Raw genomic sequence first — 25,347 nt, forward strand, 5'->3', positions numbered from 1 at the left:
TTCAGAGCCGCTCCTGGTGAATCAGGGTGGGGTTTGCTACAGAGCCCGGGGTGGCAGGTCAGTCTGGGAAGAGGGTGACCCAGCCCCCTAACCTTTGGAAGAAGCTTCACGTGGCCTGTTCCACTTCCGGCATGGAGGCTGGAGCCGCCAAGGGGTATGTGCAGAGCTCGGGGAGCTCCTGGCCCCAGGTAGAGAAGAGGGGTGGTGTGGGGCCAAGGCTGCTGTGAGTCCGGGGCAGTGAGAGCCCGCCTCTGCCTTCCCGACCCCCCAAGCAAGGATGTGCTAGTACTCATGGTACCTTGCCATGTTTGATTGTCTGCAGAGTTAGAATGCCTCACGTATCTGATCACAGTTTACTTTCTTAGATGTATATAGCACACTCTCTGACTGTATAGTCAGTGCCTTTTTTTTAAGGAATGTTTGATATTAGATGTAGATGAATAGGTGATGCATGTTTACTTTCCCTAAGGATTATTCAGAGAAGCTGAAAACTTTTCCTGTATCTCTCAAGTGCGTGTGTCCATGTCTGGTCCTGTGTCTCCCCAGGGATGTGGGTAAGGGGGTGGACGGGCCCTCCAGATGACCCTCACGAAGGCTTCCTGAGGCAGACTCGCTGCTTTTCTTTTTGAATATTTATTGTGTTTATTTGGCCACACCAGGTCTTAAGCGGTGTGTGGGAATGTGGGATCTGGTTCCCTGACCAGGGATGGAATCCGGGCCCCCTGCTTTGGGGACGTGGAGTTTTAGCCACTGGACCACCAGGGAAGTTCCCTTTTTTTAAAAAAAATTGATTTATAGTTGATTTATAGTGTTGTGTTAATTTCTGCTGTATAGCAGAGTGATTCAGTCTTACATATGTGTGTGTGTGTGCATGCACCTGTGTGTATATACACACACATTCTTTTTGATCTTCTTTTCCATTTTGTTTATCCCAAAACATTGAATACAGTTCCTGTGCTGTACAGTAGGGCCTTCCTGTCCATCCGTTCTAGGTGTAATAGTTCGCATCTACTGACCCCAAACTCCTAGGCCACCTCCCCACCCCTTCCCCCTGGGCAACCACAAGTCTGTCTGCTGTGTTTGCGACAGACTGTGTCTGCTCATAGACAGGTTCATTTGTGTCATATTTTAGATTCTACATCTAATGGTATCTGTGGAAGGGGGTAAATACCATAAATATATGATATTTGTCTTTCCCTTTCTGACTGACTTCACTGAGTATGATAATCTCTAGGTCCATCCATATCGCTGCGCTTGGAATTATTTTGTTATTTTTTATGGCTGAGTAGCATTCTGTGAGTACCACACCCTCTCTATGCGTTTACCTGCGGATGGACATTTAGGTGTTTCCCAGTCTTGGCTATTGTGAACAGCGTTGCTGTGAACTTAGGGGTGCTTGTATCTTTTTGAGTTATAGTTTTCTCTGGATCTGTGCCCAGGAGTGGGATTGCTGGATCATATAATAACTCTATTTTTAGTTTTTTTGTGGAACTTCATACTGTTTTACATAATGGCTGAACCAACTTACATTCCCACCAGTGGTGTAGGAGGGTTCCCCTTCCCCACACCCTCTCCAACATAAATCGTACCAATGTTTTCTTAGGTTAGTCTCCAAAGGCAATAGAAATAAAAGCAAAAATAAACAAATGGGACCTAATCAAACTTAAAAGCTTTTGCACAGCAAAGGAACCAGAAACAAAATGAAAAGGCAGCCTGTGGAATGGGAGAAAATACTTGGAAACGATGTGACTGACAAAGGCTTAATTTCCAAAATATATAAACAGCTCATACAACCCAACGGAAGACTGGGCAGAAGACCTAACAGACATTTCTCCAAAGCACACATACAGATGGCCAATAGGCCTGCAAAAAGATGCTCAACATTGCTCGTTATTAGAGAAATACAAATGAAAACTACAGTGAGGTACCATCTCACACCGTTAGAATGGCCACCATGTGAAAGTTTACATATAGTACATGCTGGAGACGGGCTTGTTTCTTTTTGATGGATAGAGTGAATCCTAGACTTAGGAGCATCCAGGCCTAATCATCACGAGATCGAATGAATATGACCTTTTTACTCCAGCAAGTGGGGAAGAGACCGGGGCCTCCTCTCTCATAAATCCAGCCTGGGTTGTTTGCTCAGTAGGGCACTCCAGTTGGGTGCTGTTTGAGCATCTGGCTTTGAGTTTTAAGTACTGGCAGGTGCAGGGTGCTCTGCCAGATGAGTGTTGGGGTGGGTTGTGGGCGCAGGCACGGCTGAGTCTTTTCTTGGACAGCTGGGCTCTCTCGCTGACATCCCCGAGTCTGCCACACTGAGACCAGCTCTGGGGTCTTGTGGTCCTGGGGAAGTGAGCTGGACTGGTAACATCTCAGGGTGCTGCCAGCTGTGGGATGGGCGTGACCCCCGTTCCCCGCGGCTCGCGGCCCCCTTCAAGGCGGGCCGTCTCGTCTTTGGACCAGCGGACGTCGGCCACAAGTCAGTTGACCCCTTCTCTGTGCTCCCGAAGGACTTGGCGACTTGGCTCACAAGGGGCCGGTTGTTAGTTCACTTCTTCATTCGTTATTCACGCAGCGAGCGGTGATTAGCATTTAGGAATGTGGTTTCTGGGGGTTCGCTGAGTTTTGTTCATTCACTGAACAAACATTTGTTGATCCCGGGCCCTGGGCTGGGTGCTGGGCCTGGCGCTGGGGTTGCAGTGTTGAGGAAGGGGTCTTCTTGGCCCGTGAGTTGCCGGGTTTGAGAAGGCGGGTTATCGGCAGCTGTCGGTGCTGAAAGAGGAGCAGGACCTGTGAGGGGCGCAGGGGCAGAGCTGGGAAGGCCTCACGGGGCGAGAGTCACTGGACTTGGGTCTCGCAGAGCCAACGGAAAGACTCGGGCTGTGGGAAGGTGCTCACCTTTGGGACAGTCGGGATTCTTGGCGTTTCGTTTCCCATGAGGGATGGCCGTGCACCTTCCTGTCCTTCCAGGTCTGACCCTGTCACTCAGGAATTAGCACTGGGATCCTGCCACCGTGGTGCTTGGTATGGAGGTCATGTTGCGGGCGGAGAGGAGACGGAGAGAGGGTGCGGTGAGTTGCGCAGGTGCCCGTGGCTAAAAAGAAAGCTGATTTCAGATTCTCGGGCATGTCAAAGATGCGCACCCGTGGAGCGCTTTCCACAAACGAGAACCCAGTTTCCGGCTCCGCCCCTCAAAGTTGGTCTGCTTTGGGGGCATCCTGTTTCTTTGGCAAGCAGGGTAGGTTGAGATGCATCATTTAGAGCAGTGGGCTGGATTGGTATTAAGATGGTGGGGTGTGCTGCTGGTGCCTTTTTCTCTTGTTCAAACTCTGTTTTTCTTTGTTCTAGCCAGTGTTTTATTACCGATATGAATCACTGAGGGGCTTGGAGGGAGAGAGGAAAAGGTTTCTGTATAAACAGCTGTCTCGCTGATTCAATCTACAAAGTGGATTTTATAGCGAAAGTATTTGTTCTTGCTTTAAAATGCCAAAACAGCACCGTCATTTCCTCAGCTCAAAGAAGGGTCTTTGAGAATACGGGGCCTTCTCCTGTCACAGACTTCTGTAATGGGGAGGGAATTCCAGAGCACTTTCTTTGAACCAGTCATTTCTGATAATCTCATGCTCAAGGAGAAAATTTTTCTTTGCAAAGTTTGAGTTACTCGTTTGGGTACCTTCCTCTTTTTGCCCTACCACAAATTGTGGTTCAAAAAAATTATGATTCTCTCTGGTCATCACAGCTGACTACCTGCTTAATGTTTGTGTGTAGATACTTCATTTTCTTTTTTATGCAAGATTTCATCTTTGCATGATCTGAGATAGTTGGTTGCCCTGAGATTATTAATAAATTGAGATGGTTAATGGGGTGTGACTCAGAACATATATTTAAAAACAAGTTGGAATAAGAAATAGGTCTTTTACAAAGTTAATTTTTTGTTAGGCTCCTCTCTTGAGCCTTTTTGTTTGAAGCCAGCTTGCTTTGTAGTGTTCATATATGCCCGATTGCAATTAACATAAATTACTTTTAAATACCAGTTAGTTGCTGTGGAGAGAGGACAGGGTTGTGGCTGCTCATGGAGGGTTAAGAGGTTTGGTCATTGTCTGGGTTTTTATCTCACTGTAGATCAAATTCTGTTCCTTTGGAGGCTGGCAGATCTGTCAGAGATTGCTTTCTTTGATGATGAGGAGAAGGACAAAGTCTTTGCCCTGAGTGCCAGCACATTTTCTTAGCAAGAGAGAGTAAATAATCAAAATGTTTGCTTGTTTAAAAACAAGTTAGCTTAAATGCAGTGTGGTTTCCTGGATTGGATCCTAGAAGAAAAAAAGGGTATCAGTGGAAAAACTAGTGCAATCCAAAAAAAGTCTGTAGTTAATAGTATTGAACAAATGTTAATTTCTTAGTATGATATCGTGGTTTGTGTAAGTTATTAACACTAGAAGCTGGGTAGAGGGTGCAGGGTATAAAGGGTATAGTCGAGGAACTCTAAACTCCTTTTGCGTTCCTTAGAGTCATTCTAACATTAGTTCAGAGTAAGTTTTTTTTTTTTAAAGGTGTATTTGGAATATTCCTTTTGGTTTGGTCGAGATTGTACTTGGCTTGTGCATTCAGAATTGGCCACTTACAGGGAGGGCAGATTGTTTCATACCGCTTTAGAAACTGGGAGAGTTCAGGGAGGCCGTCCCTCCTGACTTGGCCCCCTTCTGTGCCTCTGCTGCTCCGTCCATTGCGGTAGCAAATCGCTGTCTGCCTGCCCAGCTGGCCTTTGCCTCTGATGCTTTGGCGTTCGCTACCCAAATGGACAGCTGGCCCCTGGCGAGGCCCCCTCTCCTGGAGTGTGTGCGTGTGCACTCAGTCGTGTTAGACCCTTGCGACCCCGCGGACTGCAGCCCGCCAGGCTCCTCTGCCCGTGGGACTCTCCAGGCGAGAATTCCGGAGTGGGTTGCCATTTCCTCCTGCAGGGGGTCTTCCCGACCCAGGGAGTGAACCCCTGTCTCCCGCGTCTCCTGCACTGGCAGGCAGACTCTTTACCGCTGAGCCCCCTGGGAGCCGCCTTCTCCTGGAAGGTGCTGGTAACTGGGTTTTTATGCTATCTTGTTCACTCGCCTTCTGTGTGCTTGCTTTTACTTTAGCAGCCAGACTGGAAGCTTCCTGAGAACTGGAGATTTGTCTGGCTCTGTTTCTTTTAAAATTTATTTTAAAAGTCCCCCTATTACATCAGTAACCAATGTCCGTAATAAAAAATGAAGCATTAGAGAATTAGTAGAGCCCAAGGTAAAGGAACCTAAGAGCTGCCTGTCCTCCAGCTGTTAATGAATTAGAGTATATTCTTCCTTATCTTTTCTGTGTGTACTAAAAATACATCATGGTTTACAAATAGAGGTCCTTTTATACATGTCCCTTTGCAGCCTGCTCTTCAGTCAGCGGGACCCCGTTTTGTGACGATGCACGTGGGCGCCCATGTCTCTCGTTTGTGTACTTACATTGACCAGCACGTTGCTAGGTGCATCGTAGGACACGCTGCTGCTGTTGTTCAGTCACTAAGTCGGGTCTGACTCCTTTGCAACCTCATGGACTGTAGCCGGCCAGGCTCCTCTGTCCATGGCATTTCCCAAGCAAGAATACTGGAGTGGATTGCCATTTCCTTCTCCAGGGGACCTTCCTGACCCAGGGATCGAACCCGCGTCTCTTGCACTGGCAGGCGGATTCCTTACCACTGAGCCACCAGGATCCTAGCCATGCGGTAGGTATGCATTATTATTATTGTTTCTGTTATTATATTAGATCAGGAAGTTGATTCAGAACGTAGTAAATGTGGGCTCAGAGGAAGAGAGAAGACGGAGGTGGAGGCAGGGGGGTGGTTTACAACACAGCTTTGGTTTTGCTGGGAGAAAGGCATTTTTATCCACCTAATACCTGGGGTCAGTTTCCTTGGACAGCAGTAGAATTTCAGGAGCTGGAACTGTGATGAGGTTGGAGACTGGATTGAGACAGGGAGGACCGGAGACTGAACCCCAGATGACTTTTCTCGGGTGACAGCGGGGATGGCGGCGTAGGGGTGGATTCCTGGGAGTCAGGGGGCACTTGAGGTGCGGGCGGCGTTTGAGGTGGGGTGTGAATCAGCTGAACCAGGGGGGTAGAGAGTTGGGGTGGGGCTGGGGTGGGGAGGGGGCGGTTGGTCCATGGGCAGGACGACATCTGGCCACCAGCACTTTTGGGGACAGTAGTGATGTCGAGAAATGCAGGCAGTAGTGATGCAGAAAAAATTTTGCTTGATTGAAGGGTGAATTGAGCAGGAAAAGACCAGGCGTTTGTGTCATAAGAGGATGAGCCCTTTGAAGAATTTCTTGACGCAGGAACGCATTCCACTGGTGATGCCCCAGAAGGAAGCTCTGCGTACCTCTGACCTGGGCCCTTGGAAGTCTCAGGATGCTCTGTTTTTTCTCTGGAAGAGGGATGTCAGTGCCGAATGCCCACCACTGGGCTCTTCCTTCTTAGGTAAAACAACCCGGAAGCGCTCTCTGTGCTGTTACAAGCCCAGTTAGCAAGTGCTGTGGTTGCAGAGATTTTTCTAGCATAGATCTTGCTTTGCAGTCTGAATAGAGTTAGGGTGTGTGGTTTTGTGTCCCCTGGATAGAATTTTGACTTGACTCAAGGGAAAAGGGTGGTAGTGAGTACTGAACGCCCTTAACACGTATAGATTCCTTCAGAGAGAACAAGAGCTTCCAGAGGAAAGCCGGTTGTATGGAGGGGAGAGGCCTTGAGTTTACCCTCAGCCCCGCCCCCACCCCAGACCCCATAGGGAATGTTGTGTAGAAGGAAAAGCATGTGACGTGCACGAGTCAAGTATGAACACCAATAAAACAATAACCTACATCAGCACCACATGGCTGGGAAGTGCGATATTATTCCCAGCCCCCTTCACCTCCCTGTGTGTTTCTCCCGTTTGAAGCCCCCATGCACCCACCCTATGAGGCTGGCTTCTATCCACCCTTGAAGAATACTTTCTGGTGTTTGTGGTGTGCAGCTTGCTGCCTGCACGGACTGTCCAGTTGATGCCTTGTGGCTGTGGTTCACTGGGACCACACTTTGTCTTTTCTCCTTTTAATGGACATTCAAGTTCTTGATTTGTTTTGTCTGCTCAAACTGTGCATGTGAATATCCTTGTGCATACTTCCTGATGTATGTATGCGAGAGTTTATCAGAATAGACTCAAATGGCTGAGTCATACAGTCTGAACAGCTTAAGTTTGCTAGAAACTGTGTTTAAAGATCTCCTTCTTGGGACTTCCCTGGTGGTCCAGTGGCTAAGACTCTGTACTCCCAGTGCAGAGAACCTAGATTTGATCCCTGGTCAGGGAACTAGATCCCACATACATCAGCTAAAAGATCCTGCATGCTGCAGCTAGGACCTGTTGCAGTCAAATAAATAAGTATTTAAAAAAAAGATCTCCTCCGTGCTGTGTTTATACTCTAGGAGTAGTTGCAGTGGTAGGAGTTTTCATTGCCCTGGATTCTCACCAACAGTTGTTGTTGTCAGACTTTTTAACTGCTGTCAGTTCTGTGGTGGCTCATTGTGTGTGTGTGTGTGATGTATTTTTGGCTGTGCGGGGTCTCGTAGCAGGGCGGGCTCTCCTCTGGTTGTGGTGAGCAGGGGCTCCTCTCCAGCTGCGGTGCCTGGGCTTATGGTGATGGCTTCTCTTGTGGGCATGGCTCTCGGGTGTGCGGGTTCAGGAGTTGTGGTTCCTGGGCTCCAGAGCACAGGCTCAGTGATCGTGGCATGTGGGCTTAGTCGCTCCACAGCGTGTGGGATCTTCCTGGACCAGGGATCGAACCCGTGTCTCCTGCACTTGCAGGCGGATCCTTATTCACTGAGCCACTAGGGAAGCCCTTGTTGTGGTTTTCATTTGCATTTCCCCAGTCAATAAGAAGGTTGAGCATCACGCTTATGTTTCAGGGAAAGGACTTTGGACTCTGGAACACACTTCTGTTCAGGGACACCAAACCCGTTGCTTTGGTGGGAGACATCTCCCCTACTGCTGTTTTCCTGCCTTGGGACGGAGCCAGAGGTGTTTTTCTTTTGTGCTGGGGAAATTTGGGGAGCATCTGTTTAACTTGCCACACTTTTCTGGGGGTTTATATATTGTGTTTGGAGAGTCTAGATGATGCCTGGTCCTGTTGACCCTTTGTTTTCTAAAGGGCCCCGAGAATGACAGCAAGCCCGCCTTTTCCTCCTTTGATGGTAGCATCCTGTTCCTTTTAACGTAAACAGGCAGATAAAGGAGAGTCTAGGCAGGGTCCCCAGGGTGTGTGGTGGTGGCTGTGGGGAGGCACTGGGGACAGCCCTGGGCAAGCATCAGGGACGGGATGGGGCCTGGCCAGCGAGCTGGTGAGGAAGAGAGGGGGAGATCACACACTCCCAGTGTGGCGAGCAGAGGGAAAAGGGCCAGGTTCCGGGGGGGAGGGGGGAGGGAGGTGGTGGTGTCGGGGGGAGGTGGTGGTGTCAGAGGTCGGGGAGGGGCTGGGCAGCACGCTGGAGTCCAGGAGCTGGGTATTCACCCAGTGGTTCCCAGATCTGTGCTGGGGACCCGTTGGCCAGCGAGGATCCTGCATGCGTGAGGCTAGTCCCATTTTACTACGTGTTCAGCTGAGAGCTTTCATGTGAAAATAGACCTTTGATGTTCTGGAGAATGAGAAAGAAAATCTGCTTTCACACCTGGGGAAGAGAAGCTGCCTATGGAAAAAAAAATGTTCTGTTACGAAAGAATGGAATTGCAAGGCCCCACGTCTGCTGGGTTGGTTGTTCCAGAAACCCCATGAGGAGAAACGCAGGACAAAATACGGGCTTTCAGTCCCCAGTGAAAGCACGTTTAGAGAGGCCGTGTTAAGGGGGAAAGACATCGGAGGCTCACATTGTGTTCATATTTTGAATATTGCTGTGTATCGTAAATCTTACCTGTGTTTATGGACAGGGTCTGGGAGAGAACAGGGAAAAGTAGTGTTAGTTGATTTTGTTTGTTTGGTGGGGTAGTGTTTTAACAAATTCTTGTAGTAGTATTGTATAAGGTAAAGTCTTTACTGAAAATGAGCCTGGATTCTGCAATCTGTTATTTGATCACACCACTCTGAGTGCCTCTAAATGCGCAATTAGTTACCGAGCTCCTGATGTGATGGGCATCTTGAGGAAGACGACCCTAGCTCCTGTCTTCAAGAACTTCACAGACTGTAGTGGGATCCCGGGGTGTCAGTACCCCAGGTCTAAGCGATGGCTAACTCGAGGGGGAGGTGTCATGCAGGTGCACCCAGCTGGCCATTGTGGTCCCAGTGGGAGGAATGTAGGCTCCCGCTGGGGGCTTCAGGGGGACCTCTCAGAGCAGGTGGGCTGGGGGGAGCTCCTGAAGGGACGGCGGGTCTGAGTAAACAGAAGGGAGGAGGAGGGCAGGCAGAAGGGAGGGGGAGCATTGTCCGAAGCGGGAGAGGCCGTTACGGTCTGTGGCCCCTCAGGATGAGGGGTGAGTGTTAGGGGTCCACCAAGCTCCCGCCTGGGAACCCAGCGTTCGTCCCTCCTAGGGGGCTGTTGCTGGCAGACGAGGAAACCTTCACACAGGCATTTCCACCACCAGAGGCCCCCACACAGGGGTCTTTGCCTTCAGTTTCAGAGAACTCACTGCAGCTTATTTTGGGGGTCCTGGTCTAGAGTAGCAAACATGTATTGAGTGCCTGCTGTGTGCTGGGTATTTTGTGGGACGTTGGGGATATGGCAGGAATCAGCCCGCAGGGTCTTGGCCCGCGGGGAGCTTCGGGTCTGATGGGAAGGACAGACCCGGGGGGCAGTGACAGGCAAGGGTGTTCCTAGGGAGAGGACCGGGTGTTGGCCACAGCTCTAGGAAGGGCTTCCTCAGCTGGGACTCAGGGCCGTGATCTGGTGCGGAGTTGAAGAGGGCGCCCTGGGCCCCGCGAACGTGCAGAGGCCCTTCTCACTGTTCACAGTCTGCCCAGGGTCTTACAGAAAGCCAAGGGTCTCCGGGGCCTCCGGCGTTGAGGAGAAGCACAGGAGTGGTATTGTTTTCTGGGCCTTTGTCCTTAGCAACACATGTTCACCTGGAGCTGGTGTGCATTCTTCTCCCAAACAAACAGCTTTCAGGAGGAGTTAATAAATTAATCTCCTGGGAAAAGAACCTGCTTCAGCGCCAGCGCCGCCTTTAGCAGCCCGCCCGGCCGGGGACTTGGCTGATGGAGCCCCACGTGCGTCGATGATGGTGCGTGGCTGCCGATGAGGTCTGGGCCTCAGATGCCAGGCCCTCCTCGTGGTGGGCACGTGGCTAGGTTCTGGAAGGGGGACGGCAGCCAGTGTGGAGCGGGCCCCCAGCTCGGCCTGGAAGGAGTCAGGCCTGTTTTATGGAAGAGGAAGCTGGCACACAGGTTAAGACTGATGCGCTCAAATCAGAGCTACATGCCGTGGAGGCCAGGATTCTTCTGCCTCCCTGCCATTTGGTGGCCTTCTTTTGATCCCAGATCTTCATGAACAGGTATCATGAACCCGCATGGCGCGTGAAAGGCTCTCTGTGAATCCTCACTTGCAGTGGAAAAGCATTTCCAGGCCTCCGCCGCCATCTGTATTGAGAGAGGATGCGGTGTCGCTGGTGTATTAATAGGAGGTCTAGACGCATCTGTCCATTCGGCCAATAGTACTGAATGTCTGCCAAGTGAGTAAAACCGACGGGCCTGACCTGCCTTTCCGTCCACCCATCCTCATGGAGGAGAGAGAAGCCTGGCTTTCCTGGTGGCTCAGATGGTGATGAATCCGCTTGCAGTGCAGGCGACCTGGGTTGAAGAGATTGCCTGGAGAAGGGAATGGCTCTGCACTCCGGTATTCTTGCCTGGAGAATTCCATGGACGGGGAGCCTGGCGGGGCTGCATGGGGTCACACAGAGTTGGACACCACTGAGTGACTAACACACACCCTTGATCCCAGGTCTTTATGGATAGGTGGCACAAACCCGCATGGCACGTGAAAGGCTCTTTGTGAACCCTCACTTCCAGAGGAAAAGCATTTCCAAGCCTCTGCGCCATCTGTGTTGAGAGAGGACGTGGTGTCGCTGGTCTGTGAGTAGGAAGGTCTAGATGTACCCGTTCATTCACCGTGTATTTACTGGATGTCTGCGAAGTGCGTGGAACCAATGGTCCTCACCGGCTTTCCGTCCAGCCACCCATCCCCGTGGAGGAGAGAGCAGCCTGCTCCTGCCTCCCCTGGGTGGGGTGGGGCGGGGCTGGGGCGCCAGAGGCCCCTGGGGAGGCTGGGTTAGGGCCCACGTGCTCCCCTGCCTGATGAGGAAGAGTGATCGCCTGCCTCTTGCACTTGACTCTGCCTGTCCCTGTCCACCACAGGCCTTCTGGAGCTTGGAGTTCACTGCCGCCCGCAGAGGAGAGCCCCTCGTGCCTCCTGATGAGACAGAGAGAGTGATTCCCACTGAGAACTGCTCATTAAAAAGTTAGCTTCTTCTGCAGTTTCACCAAATAGGTGACCTTGTGGGGACCGAATAATAAAACGCAGTCCTTTCCGCCTCCCTCCCCAGCCTGCTGTCTCAGCTGTAGGTCCCTGAGCTCTGGTCCTCGGAGGAGGCTGGAAGATTTTAAGTGGGACTCGGCCATCTGTCCTCAGTGAATGGCAAGCAGGGAGATTCTGTTGACCTTGCGAGTTTCCGGGAATTGGGGGCACCTGGTCATCGCTAGATGCACACGCCCCTCCTGCTTTTTCGCTCCTTGCTGTTCAGGGGCTCCGCTGCCAGCCTTAGAGTCTTTGGTGTGCGCCCCTGTGAGTCACGTTATGAAAATGTGGTGTGAAGATGCCCCTCAGAGCATCCTAGAGAGCAGGCTGACCGACTGAGTTATTGTTTGAGCTTCCTTTAACTCGGGAGTCCCTGGTGCGTCTTATATGAGGAGTAAGTCTTTGATAAGTAAATCTGCATAGTTTCTGAGGGACATTCTGAGCTTCTGATGCCTGCTTATTTCTTAAGTCTTCCAGCGTTTTCTAAATCCTGTCGTCAGGTTCCTTCTCTGCGTTTCCTTAATGCTCCGTGTACTGTGACCCCCGCCCCAGTGATGGTTACTGTTAAGTGTCAGCTCGGCTAGGTTGGCTGTGGCGCTCAGTGGTCTGGTCAAACACTGATCTAGAAACCACAGCGGGGGAATCTGGAGATAGGTTAACACTGCAGTCAGCTGACTTTGACCCACTCAGATTACCCTCTGTAGTGTGGAGGTGGGCCTGGTCTCATCGGTGGACGGTCATGAGAGCAGAGACTGAGGTTTCTGGTAGAACAAGAAGGTGTACCTCCGACAGCACTGAGAAAGCCCTCTGCGGGTTTCCAGGCTGCTGGTCTTCCCTGTAGACTTTGGACGTAACGCTGCAACATCCATTTTTAGCCTGAATTTCACTCTGCTGGGCTGTGCAGTGAATTTCAGACTTGCCTGCTCCCCTCATGGCGAGCCAGTTTCTTGAAATAAATACCCCTTCCTCCGTCTGTCTGTCTGTCTCATATCGGACTCATCTCCTGTTGACGGTTTCTCTGGAGAGTCCCGACTAACCCACCTGCTGTCATAATAACTGCTTGCTTGATGGTCTTTTTCTTCCGGTTGGGCCGCAGGCGACACGGGAGTGGGGACAGTGTCTGGCTTGCTCTCTGCTCTGTGTCGAGCGCCTTCCATAGAGCCTGACGCACGGGAGCTGGTCCGTAAACACGTGAAGAATGAGTGACGGCATCTGTGTTTACCGGGAGGCAGTGGCTTTGCCTCTGTGGGCAAGCAGACCTGAGTTGCAGTTCAGGCTCCACAGGGATCACAGGTTCCTCGTTTGTTGTGAGAACTAACTGGGTTGCTGTGCTGGGCTTCTGGTGGTTCAAGCCGGAGGAAACCGAACAGGAATAGCCATTACTGTTATTCATCCCCTCCTGGCCCCCATCGTCATCATTTTCCAAGGTTGTTTCAGAAAGTCAATGAGATAATGGATGTAAAATTCCTAGTACACGATGGAGGGTCATAAGTGCTGGTTCTGTTCTAAGTAACAAACTTTTTCATGCGCATGTTTTCATTACATTTAATTTCTGCTTAAATCCTATGATGCAGTTTTAATCGCCCTGTATTAATGGTGAGGAAGCTGAAGCTCAGCGAGTTAACACAAAATTCAATAGCAAACATTTCTCGTGTGCCTACTTAGTGGCTGGGATTTAGCCTCGTGTGGGACCAAGCCCAGTTCCTGCCCTCTTCCGTCTCGGCCTGTTGCTCTGGGAGGCCTGTGTCCTTCTGGGCCATGGTTTCCCTCCTCTTCTGTCATTTCATTGCCACTCACTTTTGCTTGGTATGGAAGGCACATACTCCCTGTAGCTTCGTGGGCTCAGGTGGCCCCAGCCTGGGAAGTGGGTTGTTTGTCTTACAAAAGGTGCTTTATGAAAAGTTGCTTGCTGGGAGTGGGAATATGGATTCCCATGGAAATAGCATAAAACTATAATGCTTTAGTTTTTAGGGCAGCCTGTGAAGGCTGGAAGATGACCGTCCTTTTGAGTCTTCCTGACCCTCGGCTAGTTTGAAGGATGGATTGGGTTCCAGTGGGCGTGTGGTGGGGGGTTGGTGGAGGAGACATCACCTCGTCCAGCTGGCTGCGGTGTGGTCCGATGGGGTGAAGAGGGTGCTCAGACTCGGGGAGCTCCCTGGGCTCGGCACAGAGAAGGTTGCACGCTCATTGGCTTTCCTCTTCTTCCTCGGTGTGGCCCCGGGGGGTCGGCCTGCTCCCGCTCCTCTGACACCACCACTGCCTCGTCCCGGGATTTCTCCTCCAAGGTGGGCTCCTCGGGAGGGTGCGCCCTCCTGCCCCACTTCCATGCTCTCCTGAGGATGAGCCCTTTTCCCTGATTGGTGGTGTTAGTCCCTGCTGGCTCCAGTGGGAGGAAATTTCAGCAATGGCAGAGGCCCAGTTCCTCATTTGTTGTGAGAACTAAATGAGGTGATGTGCCTGACTTCTGGTGGTTGCACACCGGAGTAAACCAAACAGCAATAGCGATTACTGTTATAGATCCCCCCTACTCCCCATCATCATCATTCTCCAGTGGTTTCAAAGATTCAATGAGATAATGGATATGAAATTCCTAGTACATAAGAGAGGGTCATAGAGGTTACAGCTTGGCTCTCCTGTTGGTCCCAGGGTCCCACTGAGGAAACTGACGCTTGGAGTGGAGTTAGATGACTTATCCCAGGGCACCTGCTCTCACTTCGCAGGTTTCCCACTTGGAGGGCTGCCAGCATTCTCTTCACGGTGGCGACCTCGCACCCTCGTCTCTTAGCCTGTGTGATCCTGCAGGCTGGGTCAGAGTCAACCCAGGTTTTCCATGGATTGGAGAAAGCCTTTGAAAAGATTTGTTAATTTTATTTATTTTTAAAGAATTGTTAATTTTAACAAGTTAAAATGCACTGCGCAGAGAGTCTTGTTTTGTTGTTTCTTAATATTTGTTTGGCAGCACCACCGAGTCTCAGTTGCGGCACTTGGGATCTTGGCTGTGTCGTGCAGGACCTTCCGTTGGGGCCTGCGGGCTCCGGAGCACGTTCACCTCCGGAGCTGCGGCGCACACGCTCTCGAGCTGCGGAGCTTGGACTCCGGAGCCCATGGGCTCCGTAGCTGCGGCGAGCAGGCTCAGATGCTCCGAGGATGTGGGGTCTTCATTCCCTGACCAGGGACGTAACCCGCGTCCCTTGCATTGCAAGGCAGGTTCTTCAGCTCTGGTCCACTGGGGAAGTCCACACAGAGACTCTTGGAACATAAGCATGTCTGGAGACTATCTGGTCTACTGGGCTTAATGATCAGAGGGAATTTTAGCCTCAAGTTTTTTGGGGCTAAGGAAGTTGGAGGTGCATCTTTCCTGCGAGCTGGAAGCTGTGTTCCGAGCGAGGCCCTCCTGTTCCTTGGAGCGTGCTTCCCCAGTGCCAGTTTATTCTGAAATCGCTTCCGGCTTTCTGACAGCTCACATTGCTCTCTGCCTCCAGTTAGCTTCCATGGGCTTGCAGAGGAGGTGGCTTCAAACCCTTGTCAGCCACCTGTTTCAGATCCCTACCATGGGGAAAGGTGTATAATAAAACTTGAATATACGTGGGGGGAATTTGCACAGCTCGTGTGTGTCTGTGTCTGGTTTTGCAAGAAAAGTATAAGCTGTAAATATGAGGAAATGTTTGCACAAATAAATGAGGATTTAGTCACTGTGACTGGATCATCTCTAAGGGGAAATTCCTTCTCAGAAAAGCAGGTGTCAGTTCCAGATGGTCACGTGTCGGTTACCTGCAAGCTGAGCTCAGGAGGGAGGGTAGGGAACTGGGAGGGGTGGGGGTGGCCAGTAACTGCCAGAGCCCAGGCCGGGGAAGTCACGACTCAGCGGCAGAAGGGTTCTTGAGCCGGAGCTGAGTGCTCTTTGTGCAGACTTTGGAGCAGTCTGGCCTGCGAGACGGGGGTGGTGGGTCTTCTTCCTCTCGGCTTCAGCCTCTGGCCTGGTGGAGTGTGGTCATGGGGGCGGAGGTGCACCCACTGTGGAGCTGGCCCCCGGGGTGGTTGGCACATGACTCGTCTTCCAGAAAGCTGCAGTGTCCGGGCACCAGGAGTGGCCTCAGGCCTGTGAGCAGAGCCCGGCGGGAAGGCGGGGCTTCTGCAGAACCTGTCCTGTTGTCTGTGAGCCAAAGGAAGGAATTGAGTTTTCTCCCGGGTGAAGTGCTGTGATCAGACATCTTCAGCGGGCCTCGCTCCGTCTACCAGCGCAGTGGGGATGTTGTTATTGTTATTTGGGGCAGTGTGTTCTCTTATGAACATTTAAATTTCACCATTAAAACAATGAGCTCAAGTATATGCTGGCCCTGTGTTGAGATTTTTTAAATAAAAGTAAATGGGCAGTATAAAGAGAGAGAGAGAGAGAGAAGTCGCTCAGTCGTGTCCGACTCTTTGCGACCCTGTGGACTATAGCCTACCAGGCTTCTCCGTCCATGGGATTCTCCAGGCAAGAATACTGGAGTGGGTTACTGTTTCCTTCTCCAGGGGATCTTCTTAACCCAGGGATTGAACCCGGGTCTACCGCATTGGAGGCAGACGCTTTAACCTCTGAGCCACCAGGGAAGCCCAATGGGCAGTATACGAGACAGCAAAAGAGACATAGGTGTATAGAACAGTCTTTGGGACTCTGTGGAAGAGGGTGAGGGTGGGATGATTTGGGAGAATGGCACTGAAGCATGTAAATTATCATATGTGAAACGAATCGCCAGTTCAGGGTCGATGCATGTTACAGGATGCTCGGGGCTGGTGTGCGGGGATGACCCAGAGGGAGGATAAGGGGAGGAGGGAGGTGGGAGGGGGGTACAGGAAGGGGAACACATGTACACCTGGGGCGGATTCATGTCAATGTATGGCAAAACCAACCAACATAATATTGTAAAGTAATTAGCCTCCAATAAAAAAAAAAAGGTAAATGGGCAGACCGCTCTAAGGGTGCAGTGTGTTTAACATCGTGCAGTGTATTCAACAATTAGAGAAAATGCAGGGGGTGGTGTCACTACACCTTTATACACTTAGCAGCACAAGTACAGGGGGGTTCAGGCCCTATGACAGTAGGAAAACCCACCGTTCAGGACTGAACAGAGGTGCTTGGCGATGGGGATATTATTAACGAGCGCCCCACGCAACCCTGTCCCACCCTGGGTGCTGTGCACGTGAGGCCAGATAAGGAGCGACCCCCAGAACCTCTGTAGGTGAAGAGAGGGCTGGTGTCAGACCTGCGTTTGGGTCTGTTCTTGCTTCTTAATTACCAGGGGACGCTGCGCAAGTCGCTTGTTCTTTCTCAGCCTCCGTGTTCTTAGCAGTGTACAAGGAATGTAAGTGTTTTTTTAAAACGTGTTTTATTTGTTTGGCTGCGCCGGGTCTGAGTTGCGGTGTACAGGATGTGCGATCTTGGTGGCACCACGCGGAATCTTTAGTTGTGGCATGAGGGATCTGGTTCCCTGATGAGGGATTGAACCCGGCCCCCTGCAGTGGGAGGGTGGAACCTTCACCACTCCACGTCCCAGAATGTAAGCCCTTGAATGAAGTGGTGATGCTTTCTTTGCAGCGTTGCTGTGAGGGTTTGGCGAGTCTCTGTGTAACATGTGTCAAGCTGCTTCGCTGCCCAGAGCACAGCAGATGCTTAGCAAGTGGTGGCCCTCGTTCCTGTTGTCGTTCCTGTTGCTGTGGTTGGCGTTCTGTAGGAGGGCTTTGGCCATTGAGATCAGTGTGGGTGTGTCTGGGGCTTCCCTGGTGGCTCAGACGGTAAAGAATTCACCTGCCATGCAGGAGACCTGGGTTCAGTTCCTGGGTCAGGAAAATCCCCTGGAGAAGGGAATAGCGACCCACTGCAGTATTCTTGCTTGGAGAGTCCTGTGGACAGAGGACTGGCCGGCTACAGTTCATCATGTCTGCAGTGACATCGGAGCAGATGAGGAAGGGGTGCTGGACCCCTGAACAGCTTGGGGACGGACGTGCTTCTTAGTCTGCAGCAGGATTCCCTGGATTTTGAAATTCCATTTTGTGAATGATAAGAGGCAGTCAGCAGCTGCACATACTATAAGCGACTCATCGCTCTTCTAGAAGGTTTTAGGAAATCCCTAAAAGGGCTCTGATTATTTAGGATTGGTGGTGAAATGCCCTTGGCTCAGGAGAGTGGGGAAGGCGAGAGGAGCGAATTCAACTTGCTGTGTTACCTTTGAACTCTGCTTTCTGGGGAGACAGGCCCCCATCTGGAGGGGTGACTGGTGCGGTCAGAGGGCTGTGGAGCGCAGTGGGGGCACGGTGGACACTCATAAGTGGTGGCCCTTGTTACTGTTACCGTGGCTGTAGTGGCGGTTGGTGGTCGGCAGGCTATCAGCTGTAGAAGGGCTTTGGCCTTTCTGCTGGTGGGGAGACAGCTGCTGGGGGTGGTGGGGGGCTGACATTGCTGTCAGAGGGTCCTGAGGGCACCCTGTCTGGTAGGGCCGAACCACACTCTTATAGTTTCTTGGAACCTGAAGGCAACTCTGCAAGGAAGAAAGTGCCTTCAATCCAAAGCCTGTGTCAGATCGCGTAGCAGTTCCTGCCTTCCCTCTATACTCTCTTCCCAGTTTTTCTTTTCTTGACCACCAGGTGGAGGAAGCCTGGTGTGGGTGTGCTTGAGGGGCTCCGGCTGGTCATGGGTCTCTGGAGTCAAGGCCTTGGGCTCTCAGGGGGCTGAGGTTGGGAGGGGGGGCTCCCCTAGGGAGGCTCCTGACAAGGGATCAAATGCTAAGCTGGAGTTTCAAGGCTGGCAGCCCCACAGCCTTCAAAAGAGCAGCCGCTGCAGTCCCTGGAGTAGAAATTGACCCTAAATAGAAGTGACCCTTTATGTTTCAGATTCCATGTAAAAAGGGGAAAAAAAAAATTTCCACGACAATGCCGGGGCTGTTCTTTACAGGCTTGGAGGGCCCTATAACTTTTAACTTGACTCTCTACACTTTGAACATGAAGGATTTCTGAATCTTGCATTCATATGAATCCATGGCCTTGTTTGGGACCCTCGAACACAGGTTTCCAGGCCCCACCTTAATCCCCAAGGGGGGTAAGATTCCTTTGCCGATGTCTCAGGGCTCCTTTAGGGCTGCCATGAAGTTCAACCCTGGCGGGTTTGGTTCACACAATGCACGTTCAGAATGCATCCGTGTGACTTTCTTTGGTCTCCTTTCCCAGCAGACACCATGTCCACACCCAGGGGAGGGTGAAGCAGCCGTCCAAAGCTGCCTTCCCTCCCTGCCCCGTGTTTAGTTACCACTGCCTTTTGACAAAAGAATTACTTTCTCTTCCTGGTTTTGAATCGAGGACCTTTTGTGTATTTACTGCAAATGTTATAAATGCTAGTCTTGTGGAAACCAGCTGCCCCTTATGGCTGGGGGTGGTGTTTTTAACACCTGGCAGTTTGCATTTCAATATGGTGGCTTAAAGTACACACGCGTGCGCGCGCACACACACACACACACACACACACACACAGTAAAAACAAAACCCAGCTCAAAACAGAGATCGTTCTTGGCTGCCAGGAGGGAAGCAAGAGTGGGGCAAGCGGCAGAACACCCTGGAACAGGCAGCCAGGCAGGGGCCCTTGGTGAGGGCATCTGGGTGACATCCATCACCACCTCCCGTGTGCCATGTCCTGTGCGAGATCTCTGCCGTTGAAGAGCTCACGCATAGCTGGGTGTCCGGGGGAGCAGGTGCCTGCAGGACAGGGCACCTGGAGGCAGAGAGGACGACTGAAGTGCTGGGCCTGCTGGACCAGGCAGGGGAGCTTCCCCGAGCAGGTGGTGCCAGGCTTGGATCTTCAGAGATGGTAGCTTAGCACCCGAGGGCTGCTACAACAACATACCATGGACTGGATGGTTTCCAGGCAGGCGTTTATGGTCTCAGAGAAGTCTGAGATCAAGGTGTCAGAGGGGTTGTCCTTCTGGGGACCACGAGGGAAAGCTGTCTTCTAGCCTGTCTCCGTGGCTGATAGATGGTCCTGTTCTCCGAGTCTTGCTGTCATCTCCCGTTGGTGTGTGTGTCTTTGTCCAGATTTCTTCTTTTCTTAAGGACACCAGTCACGTGTAAGGCCTGCCCTGAGGACTTCATCCTCAAAACTGCATCGGGCCTCAGTGGCGGCGCACGGACCCTCCTTGCGGCGCGCAGGCGCTCTCGGTGTGACTCGGGCTCAGCAGCTGCAGCTCCCAGGTTTAGTTGCTCCTTGGCTGGTGGGGTCTTAGTTCCCCCACCAGGGATCAAACCTGTGTCCTTCGTTTTGCAAGGGGGATTCTTAACCCCTGGACCACCAGGGAAGTCCCCCGATGACTTCACTTCTTTAACAAATGTACCTCCAAATGGTTACATGCTGGGGTGCTGGGGTCAGGTCTTCAGTCTGTGAAGTTCGGGGGGACATGGTTCGGCCCACAACAGACGGGAGGACTTTCCAGGAAGGTGGAGCGGTTGTAGGAAGGGCTTTCCCCTTAAAGGGAATAGCAGGTGCGTAACTCCCAGGGATAGAAATAGCCCTGTGTATTTGGGGACCTGTATTTATTTGGGAGTATATGAGTTGGACAATGACAGCAGGTGCAAAAGGGAAAGTAGCGGTCAGGTCGTATGTGAATCAAAAGGGTGGACTTGATGCTAGAGCCTTGCAGCTCAAAGAGTCATTTCAGAATCAACAGCACCAGCCAGGAGCCCCTGTGGGAGAAAGACTCTCAGGTCCCACCCCAGACCTGCCCGGTCAGCATCTGCGATTGACCAGATCCCCAGGTAGTTCATGGGTGCGTTCAAACATGAGAAGCACTGGACTAGAGCAGTGGTTTCTCTTGGTTCCTTGGTTGCCTGGAACTCTTTTTTTTATTTTTTTAATCTTTATTTATTTGGCTGCAGCGTGTGGGAACTTTTGTTGCAGTGTGGTCTCAACAACCTCAGATATGCAAATGATACCACGCTTAGGGCAGAAAGGAAGGAAGAACTAAAGAGCCTCTTTTGGAAGTGAAAGAGAGTGAAAAAGTTGACTTAAAGCTCAACATTCAGAAAACTAAGATCATGGCATCTGGTTCCATCACTTCATGGCAAATAGATGGAGAAACAGTGGAAACAGTGACAGACTTTATTTTTCTGGGCTTTAAAATCACTGTGGATGGTCGTTGCAGCCATGAAATTAAAAGACGCTTGCTCCTTGAAACAAAAGTTATGACCAATCTAGATAGCATATTAAAAAGCAAAGACATTACTTTGTCAGCAAAGGTCCATCTGGTCAAAGCTATGGTTTTTCCAGTGGTCAGGTATGGATGTGAGAGTTGGACTATAAAGAAAGCTGAGCGCTGAAGAATTGATGCTTTTGAACTGTGGTGTGGAGAAGACTCTTGAGAGTCCCTTGGACTGCAAGGAGATCCAGCCTGTCCATCCTAAAGGAGATCACTCCTGGGTGTCCATTGGAAGGACTGATGTTGAAGCTGAAACTCCAATACTTGGGCCACGTGATGTGAAGAACTGACTCATTGGAAAAGACCCTGATGCTGGGAAAGATTGAAGGCGGGAGGAGAAGGGGACAACAGAGGATGAGATGGGCGGATGGCATCACCGATGCTGTGGACATAAGTTTGAGTAAACTCCAGGAGTTGGTGATGGACAGGGAAGCCTGGCATGCTGCAGTCCATGGGGTCGCAAAGAGTTGGACGCAACTAAGCTACTGAACTGAACTGGGCTCTCTAGTTGTGGCATGTGTAGGCTTAGTTGCCACTTAGCACGTGGGATCTTAGTTCCCAGACCAGGGATTGAACCCGCGTCCCCTGCGTTGGAAGGTGAATTTGCAACCACTGGGCCTCCCGGGGAGGCCCTGGAACTCTTCCCATCAAAACTGTGATGTGCTTGGTTTGCAGTGTGGGCTGGTCTTTGTCACCGTTGCTATTTTCAAAGCTCCCCAAGTGATCCTAACTGCAGCCAGGGCTGAGAGTTCCTGGCTGGGGCAGTGGGGAGCCATAGGGAGTTTAAAGCAGGCTGTGGTGTGGGGTAGGAAGCACAGGACTTGCTTCTGCCCTCTTTCCCAAGGGCAGGAGATGCTCGGTCTTGGAGCCAGAAAGAGCCCTGTCCCCCCCGGTGACTGTCCTGCTGCCATTTGTCTGGGGCAGGTCAGAAGCGCGGAGGATGGAAGCCGGCTCACCTGCCTGTCATGGGGGCCCTGACCTGAATGTGGCGCAGTCTTCTCAGGCCCCTGGGTGGGGGCATTTAACCTCACTGCTGCCAGCGTTTTCGAGTGGTGAGGTTGGTAGGGGTGAGCCTCTAACGGGGGCGGTAGGGCAGCCATGCAAGAGCAGGAGAGGAATCCCCAGCCGGGTGTCTGGACGTGGTGGTCCTCCCTCCCATTGCACTGGAGGTTCTGGAAGGCTGGACCCGCTCCTCGGAAAGGATGCTTTTCATGGCTGTTGCATGCACCAGATAAGCTCTCCAAAGCCCACTGGTGATAAAGGTGATCTTGAGAAAACAAACATCAGTGAAAAAGCAAACAAACCCAAACACCCAAACAGCGTTTATCCCGGTTTAGCCGAGAGACTTGGATTAGGCAGGTCACATGACCCACAACTTTCCTTCAATCCTTAGGAGACTTCTTCCGTGGAAATCTTTTTCGGCAGCTTTGCAATTTTGATTTTCAGTTAATTAGATTTGTGCTGTTTGGGAGACTTGGTTAATGCATTTCACCCCACAGAGCTGATTTGCCTCTGTCTAAATTAGGTCTTTGCTACAGCAGAGGGTGTACCCAGGATATGTGAATACAGGCTCACAGGGGTGTTGAGAGGCCTTTAGACAAATAAACAGGAGAGGGTTTTGAAATCACCATTTATCATCATCATCATTATTGTGGAATATTGAGGTCCCACCGAGTGGATAGAGGTGTTCTTCAGAGAAAGAGGGTCATCATATGACTGCACAGTGGCCTTGTTCCAGGGTTCTCGAAATCCAACCCGGCTCATAGTCAGCTTGGGTTATAACATTAATGAGAAGGGTTCTATTTGGAGAGTGTCACATAGTGCATAATGTCAAGTAATGCATTTACCATCTTTAAACTCTTGAAACTGAGAGGGACTGTAGGCATTATCTCAGCCAGGCCTTCAATTTACAAGTCCGGGAAACTGTGAAGAATCGATGCCTTTGAACTGTGGTGTTGGAGAAGACTCTTGAGAGTCCCTTGGACTGCAAGGAAATTCAACCAGTCCATCCTAAAGGAAATCAGTCCTGAATATTCATTGGAAGGACTGATGCTGAACTGAAGTTCCAGTACTTGGGCCACCTGAATCAAAGAGGTGACTCATTGGAAAAGACCCTGATGCTGGGAAAGATTGAGGGCAGGTGGAGAAGGGAACGACAGAGGATGAGACGGTTGGATGGCATCACCAACTCGATGGACATGAGTCTGAGTAAGCTCCAGGAGATGGCGAAGAACAGGGAAGCCTGGTGTGCTGCAGTCCATGGGGTCGCAAAGAGTTGGACATGACTGAGCGACGGAACTGAACTGAGGGTTCTTCCTACATTTGAGTTTGGAAAGTCATAGGCTTCTCTTCCTTCTCCATGCATCCTTGTTCCCCTTCCCTTGCCTCATTTGCTGTGGACACAGAGCAAATGAACAAGGGGAGGGAGGTTAATCTGACTGCGTGGGTATTTGAGAGGCATCTCTCTGAACTGAGTAGCAGCCTGGGGTCCGGTTTTTATGGATTCATCACAGATTCTGTCCTTTGTTCCCATTCTCCCGTGTCAGAGATTATAGACTGCTTGTTAGTGATATGACACCAGGAATCATAATTTAATAATTTACATCCTGCTGCTCTTCTCAAAAGGCTTGGAGGCAGCAAGGAAGAAAGGGGAGCTAGGTAGATAGAATCAGGGTGTTCAGAGGCACTCCGGAGCCATCTGTGTAGCCCGGCTCTGTTTTCAGCTTGCCTGTGGATAAGATGGGTGGGACCTGTGTGTTAAGAGATCATGGGTACTGTCCAGGCCTGGGGTTTAAACTCCCTTTGCTTCCTGTCTGTCATCTCTGATCAGTTCCAAGGAGCTTGCCTACTGGAGTGCTGCTGATCAGCGGGTGGAGTGCGCACTCGATTAGCCATGCCTATCAAGGCCCGGGGGGTGGGGGCATCTCCTCTCCAGGCACCACCAGCTGAGACTTCGATGTCTGGAGGATCCTATTTTAGGCGTCTTAGAAAAGGAAACAGACATAACCTCTGTCCTTGGGGGAAATTACAGTCGCATCAGGGAGGCAGAATACAAGCTCGAGGAGGATTTAATGCCCCCCAAATCTCAACCATCTCAGTTAGCGTTATTAGCATCGTTTAGTGATAGCCGCCCTCAAACACTGCGTCACATCTTGTGGTTTTGACACATGGAGACGCCTAGGACAGTAAAGAACTTAGGCGCAAGATAAAGCAGTCAGGACTCCAGATGGGGTCTTATTTTCTGCGGCCGTGCAGCTGGTAAACACAGCCCAGGGCAGCACAGACCTGTCTCAAGTCGTGCTTCTCAGGAAAGGGCCCAGGAAGGGGTTAGTGCAGGATATGGAGGGCAGGCAAGGTGAGCCTGTCTGGGCACGAGGGAGGAGGTCCAGGGAGGGTGTTCGGTGCTCCGTAGGTGGCATCTCCTCTGGATGTTCATTTATCGGAGTTTTTCCTCCTGTCTAGACTCTAGTAAAGTCATGCTCAAAATTCTCCAAGCCAGGCTTCAGCAATATGTGAACCGTGAACTCCCAGATGTTCAAGCAGGTTTTAGAAAAGGCAGAGGCACCAGAGATCAAATTGCCAACATCCGCTGGATCATGGAGAAAGCAAGAAAGTTCCAGAAAAACATCTATTTCTGCTTCATTGACTATGCCAAAGCCTTTGACTGTGTGGATCACAATAAACTGTGGAAAATTCTGAAAGAGATGGGAATACCAGACCACCTGACCTGCCTCTTGAGAAACCTGTCTGCAGGTCAGGAAGCAACAGTCAGAACTGTACATGGAACAACAGACTGGTTCCAAATAGGAAAAGGAGTACGTCAAGGTTGTATATTGTCACCCTGCTTATTTAACTTGTATGCAGAGTACATCATGAGGAACGCTGGACTGGAAGAAGCACAAGCTGGAATCAAGATTGCCGGCAGAAATATCAATAACCTCAGATATGCAGATGACACCACCCTTATGGCAGAAAGTGAAGAGGAACTCAAAAGCCTCTTGATGAAAGTGAAAGAGGAGAGTGAGAAGGTTGGCTTGAAGCTCAACATTCAGAAAACGAAGATCATGGCACCTGGTCCCATCACTTCATGGGAAATAGATGGAAAAACAGTGGAAACAGTGTCAGACTTTATTTTTTTGGGCTCCAAAATCACCGCAGATGCTGATTGCAGCCATGAAATTAAAAGACGCTTACTCCTTGGAAGGAAAGTTATGACCAACCTAGATAGCATATTAAAAAGCAGAAACATTACTTTGCCAACCAAGGTCCGTCTAGTCAAGGCTATGGTTTTTCCCGTGGTCATGTATGGATGTGAGAGTTGTACTGTGAAGAAAGCTGATCGCCGAAGAATTGATGCTTTTGAACTGTGGTGTTGCAGAAGACTCTTGAGAGTCCCTTGTACCGCCAGGAGATCCAACCAGTCCATTCTAAGGGAGATCGATCCTGGGTGTTCATTGGAAGGACTGATGCTAAAGCTGAAACTGCAATACTTTGGCCACCTCATGCGACGAGTTGACTCACTGGAAAAGACTCTGATGCTGGGAAAGGTTGGGGGCGGGAGGAGAAGGGGACGACCGAGAATGAG

The 25,347-nt window shown here is 50.9% G+C and overlaps 1 protein-coding gene across 7 annotated transcripts in view; it reads left to right on the forward strand.

The window, feature by feature from the left end:
- The window catches only part of MSI2 (musashi RNA binding protein 2), a 402,467-nt gene that overhangs the window by 35,217 nt on the left and 341,903 nt on the right, over positions 1-25,347 (forward strand). For 5 of the 7 annotated variants that reach the window (XM_055399098.2, XM_055399088.2, XM_055399156.2 and 2 more), the window contains one exon: positions 5,651-5,740. The exons of the other annotated variants lie outside the window; for them this stretch is intronic. In XM_055399098.2, coding sequence (XP_055255073.1) covers positions 5,651-5,740 — 90 coding nt within the window. The remainder of the gene's footprint in view (positions 1-5,650; positions 5,741-25,347) is intronic. 7 annotated transcript variants of the gene reach the window in all.

The sequence above is a fragment of the Moschus berezovskii genome, chromosome 20, assembly GCF_049115385.1.
Source record: "Moschus berezovskii isolate FMDL1 chromosome 20, NW_MosBer_1.0, whole genome shotgun sequence".
Lineage (NCBI taxonomy): Eukaryota > Metazoa > Chordata > Mammalia > Artiodactyla > Moschidae > Moschus > Moschus berezovskii.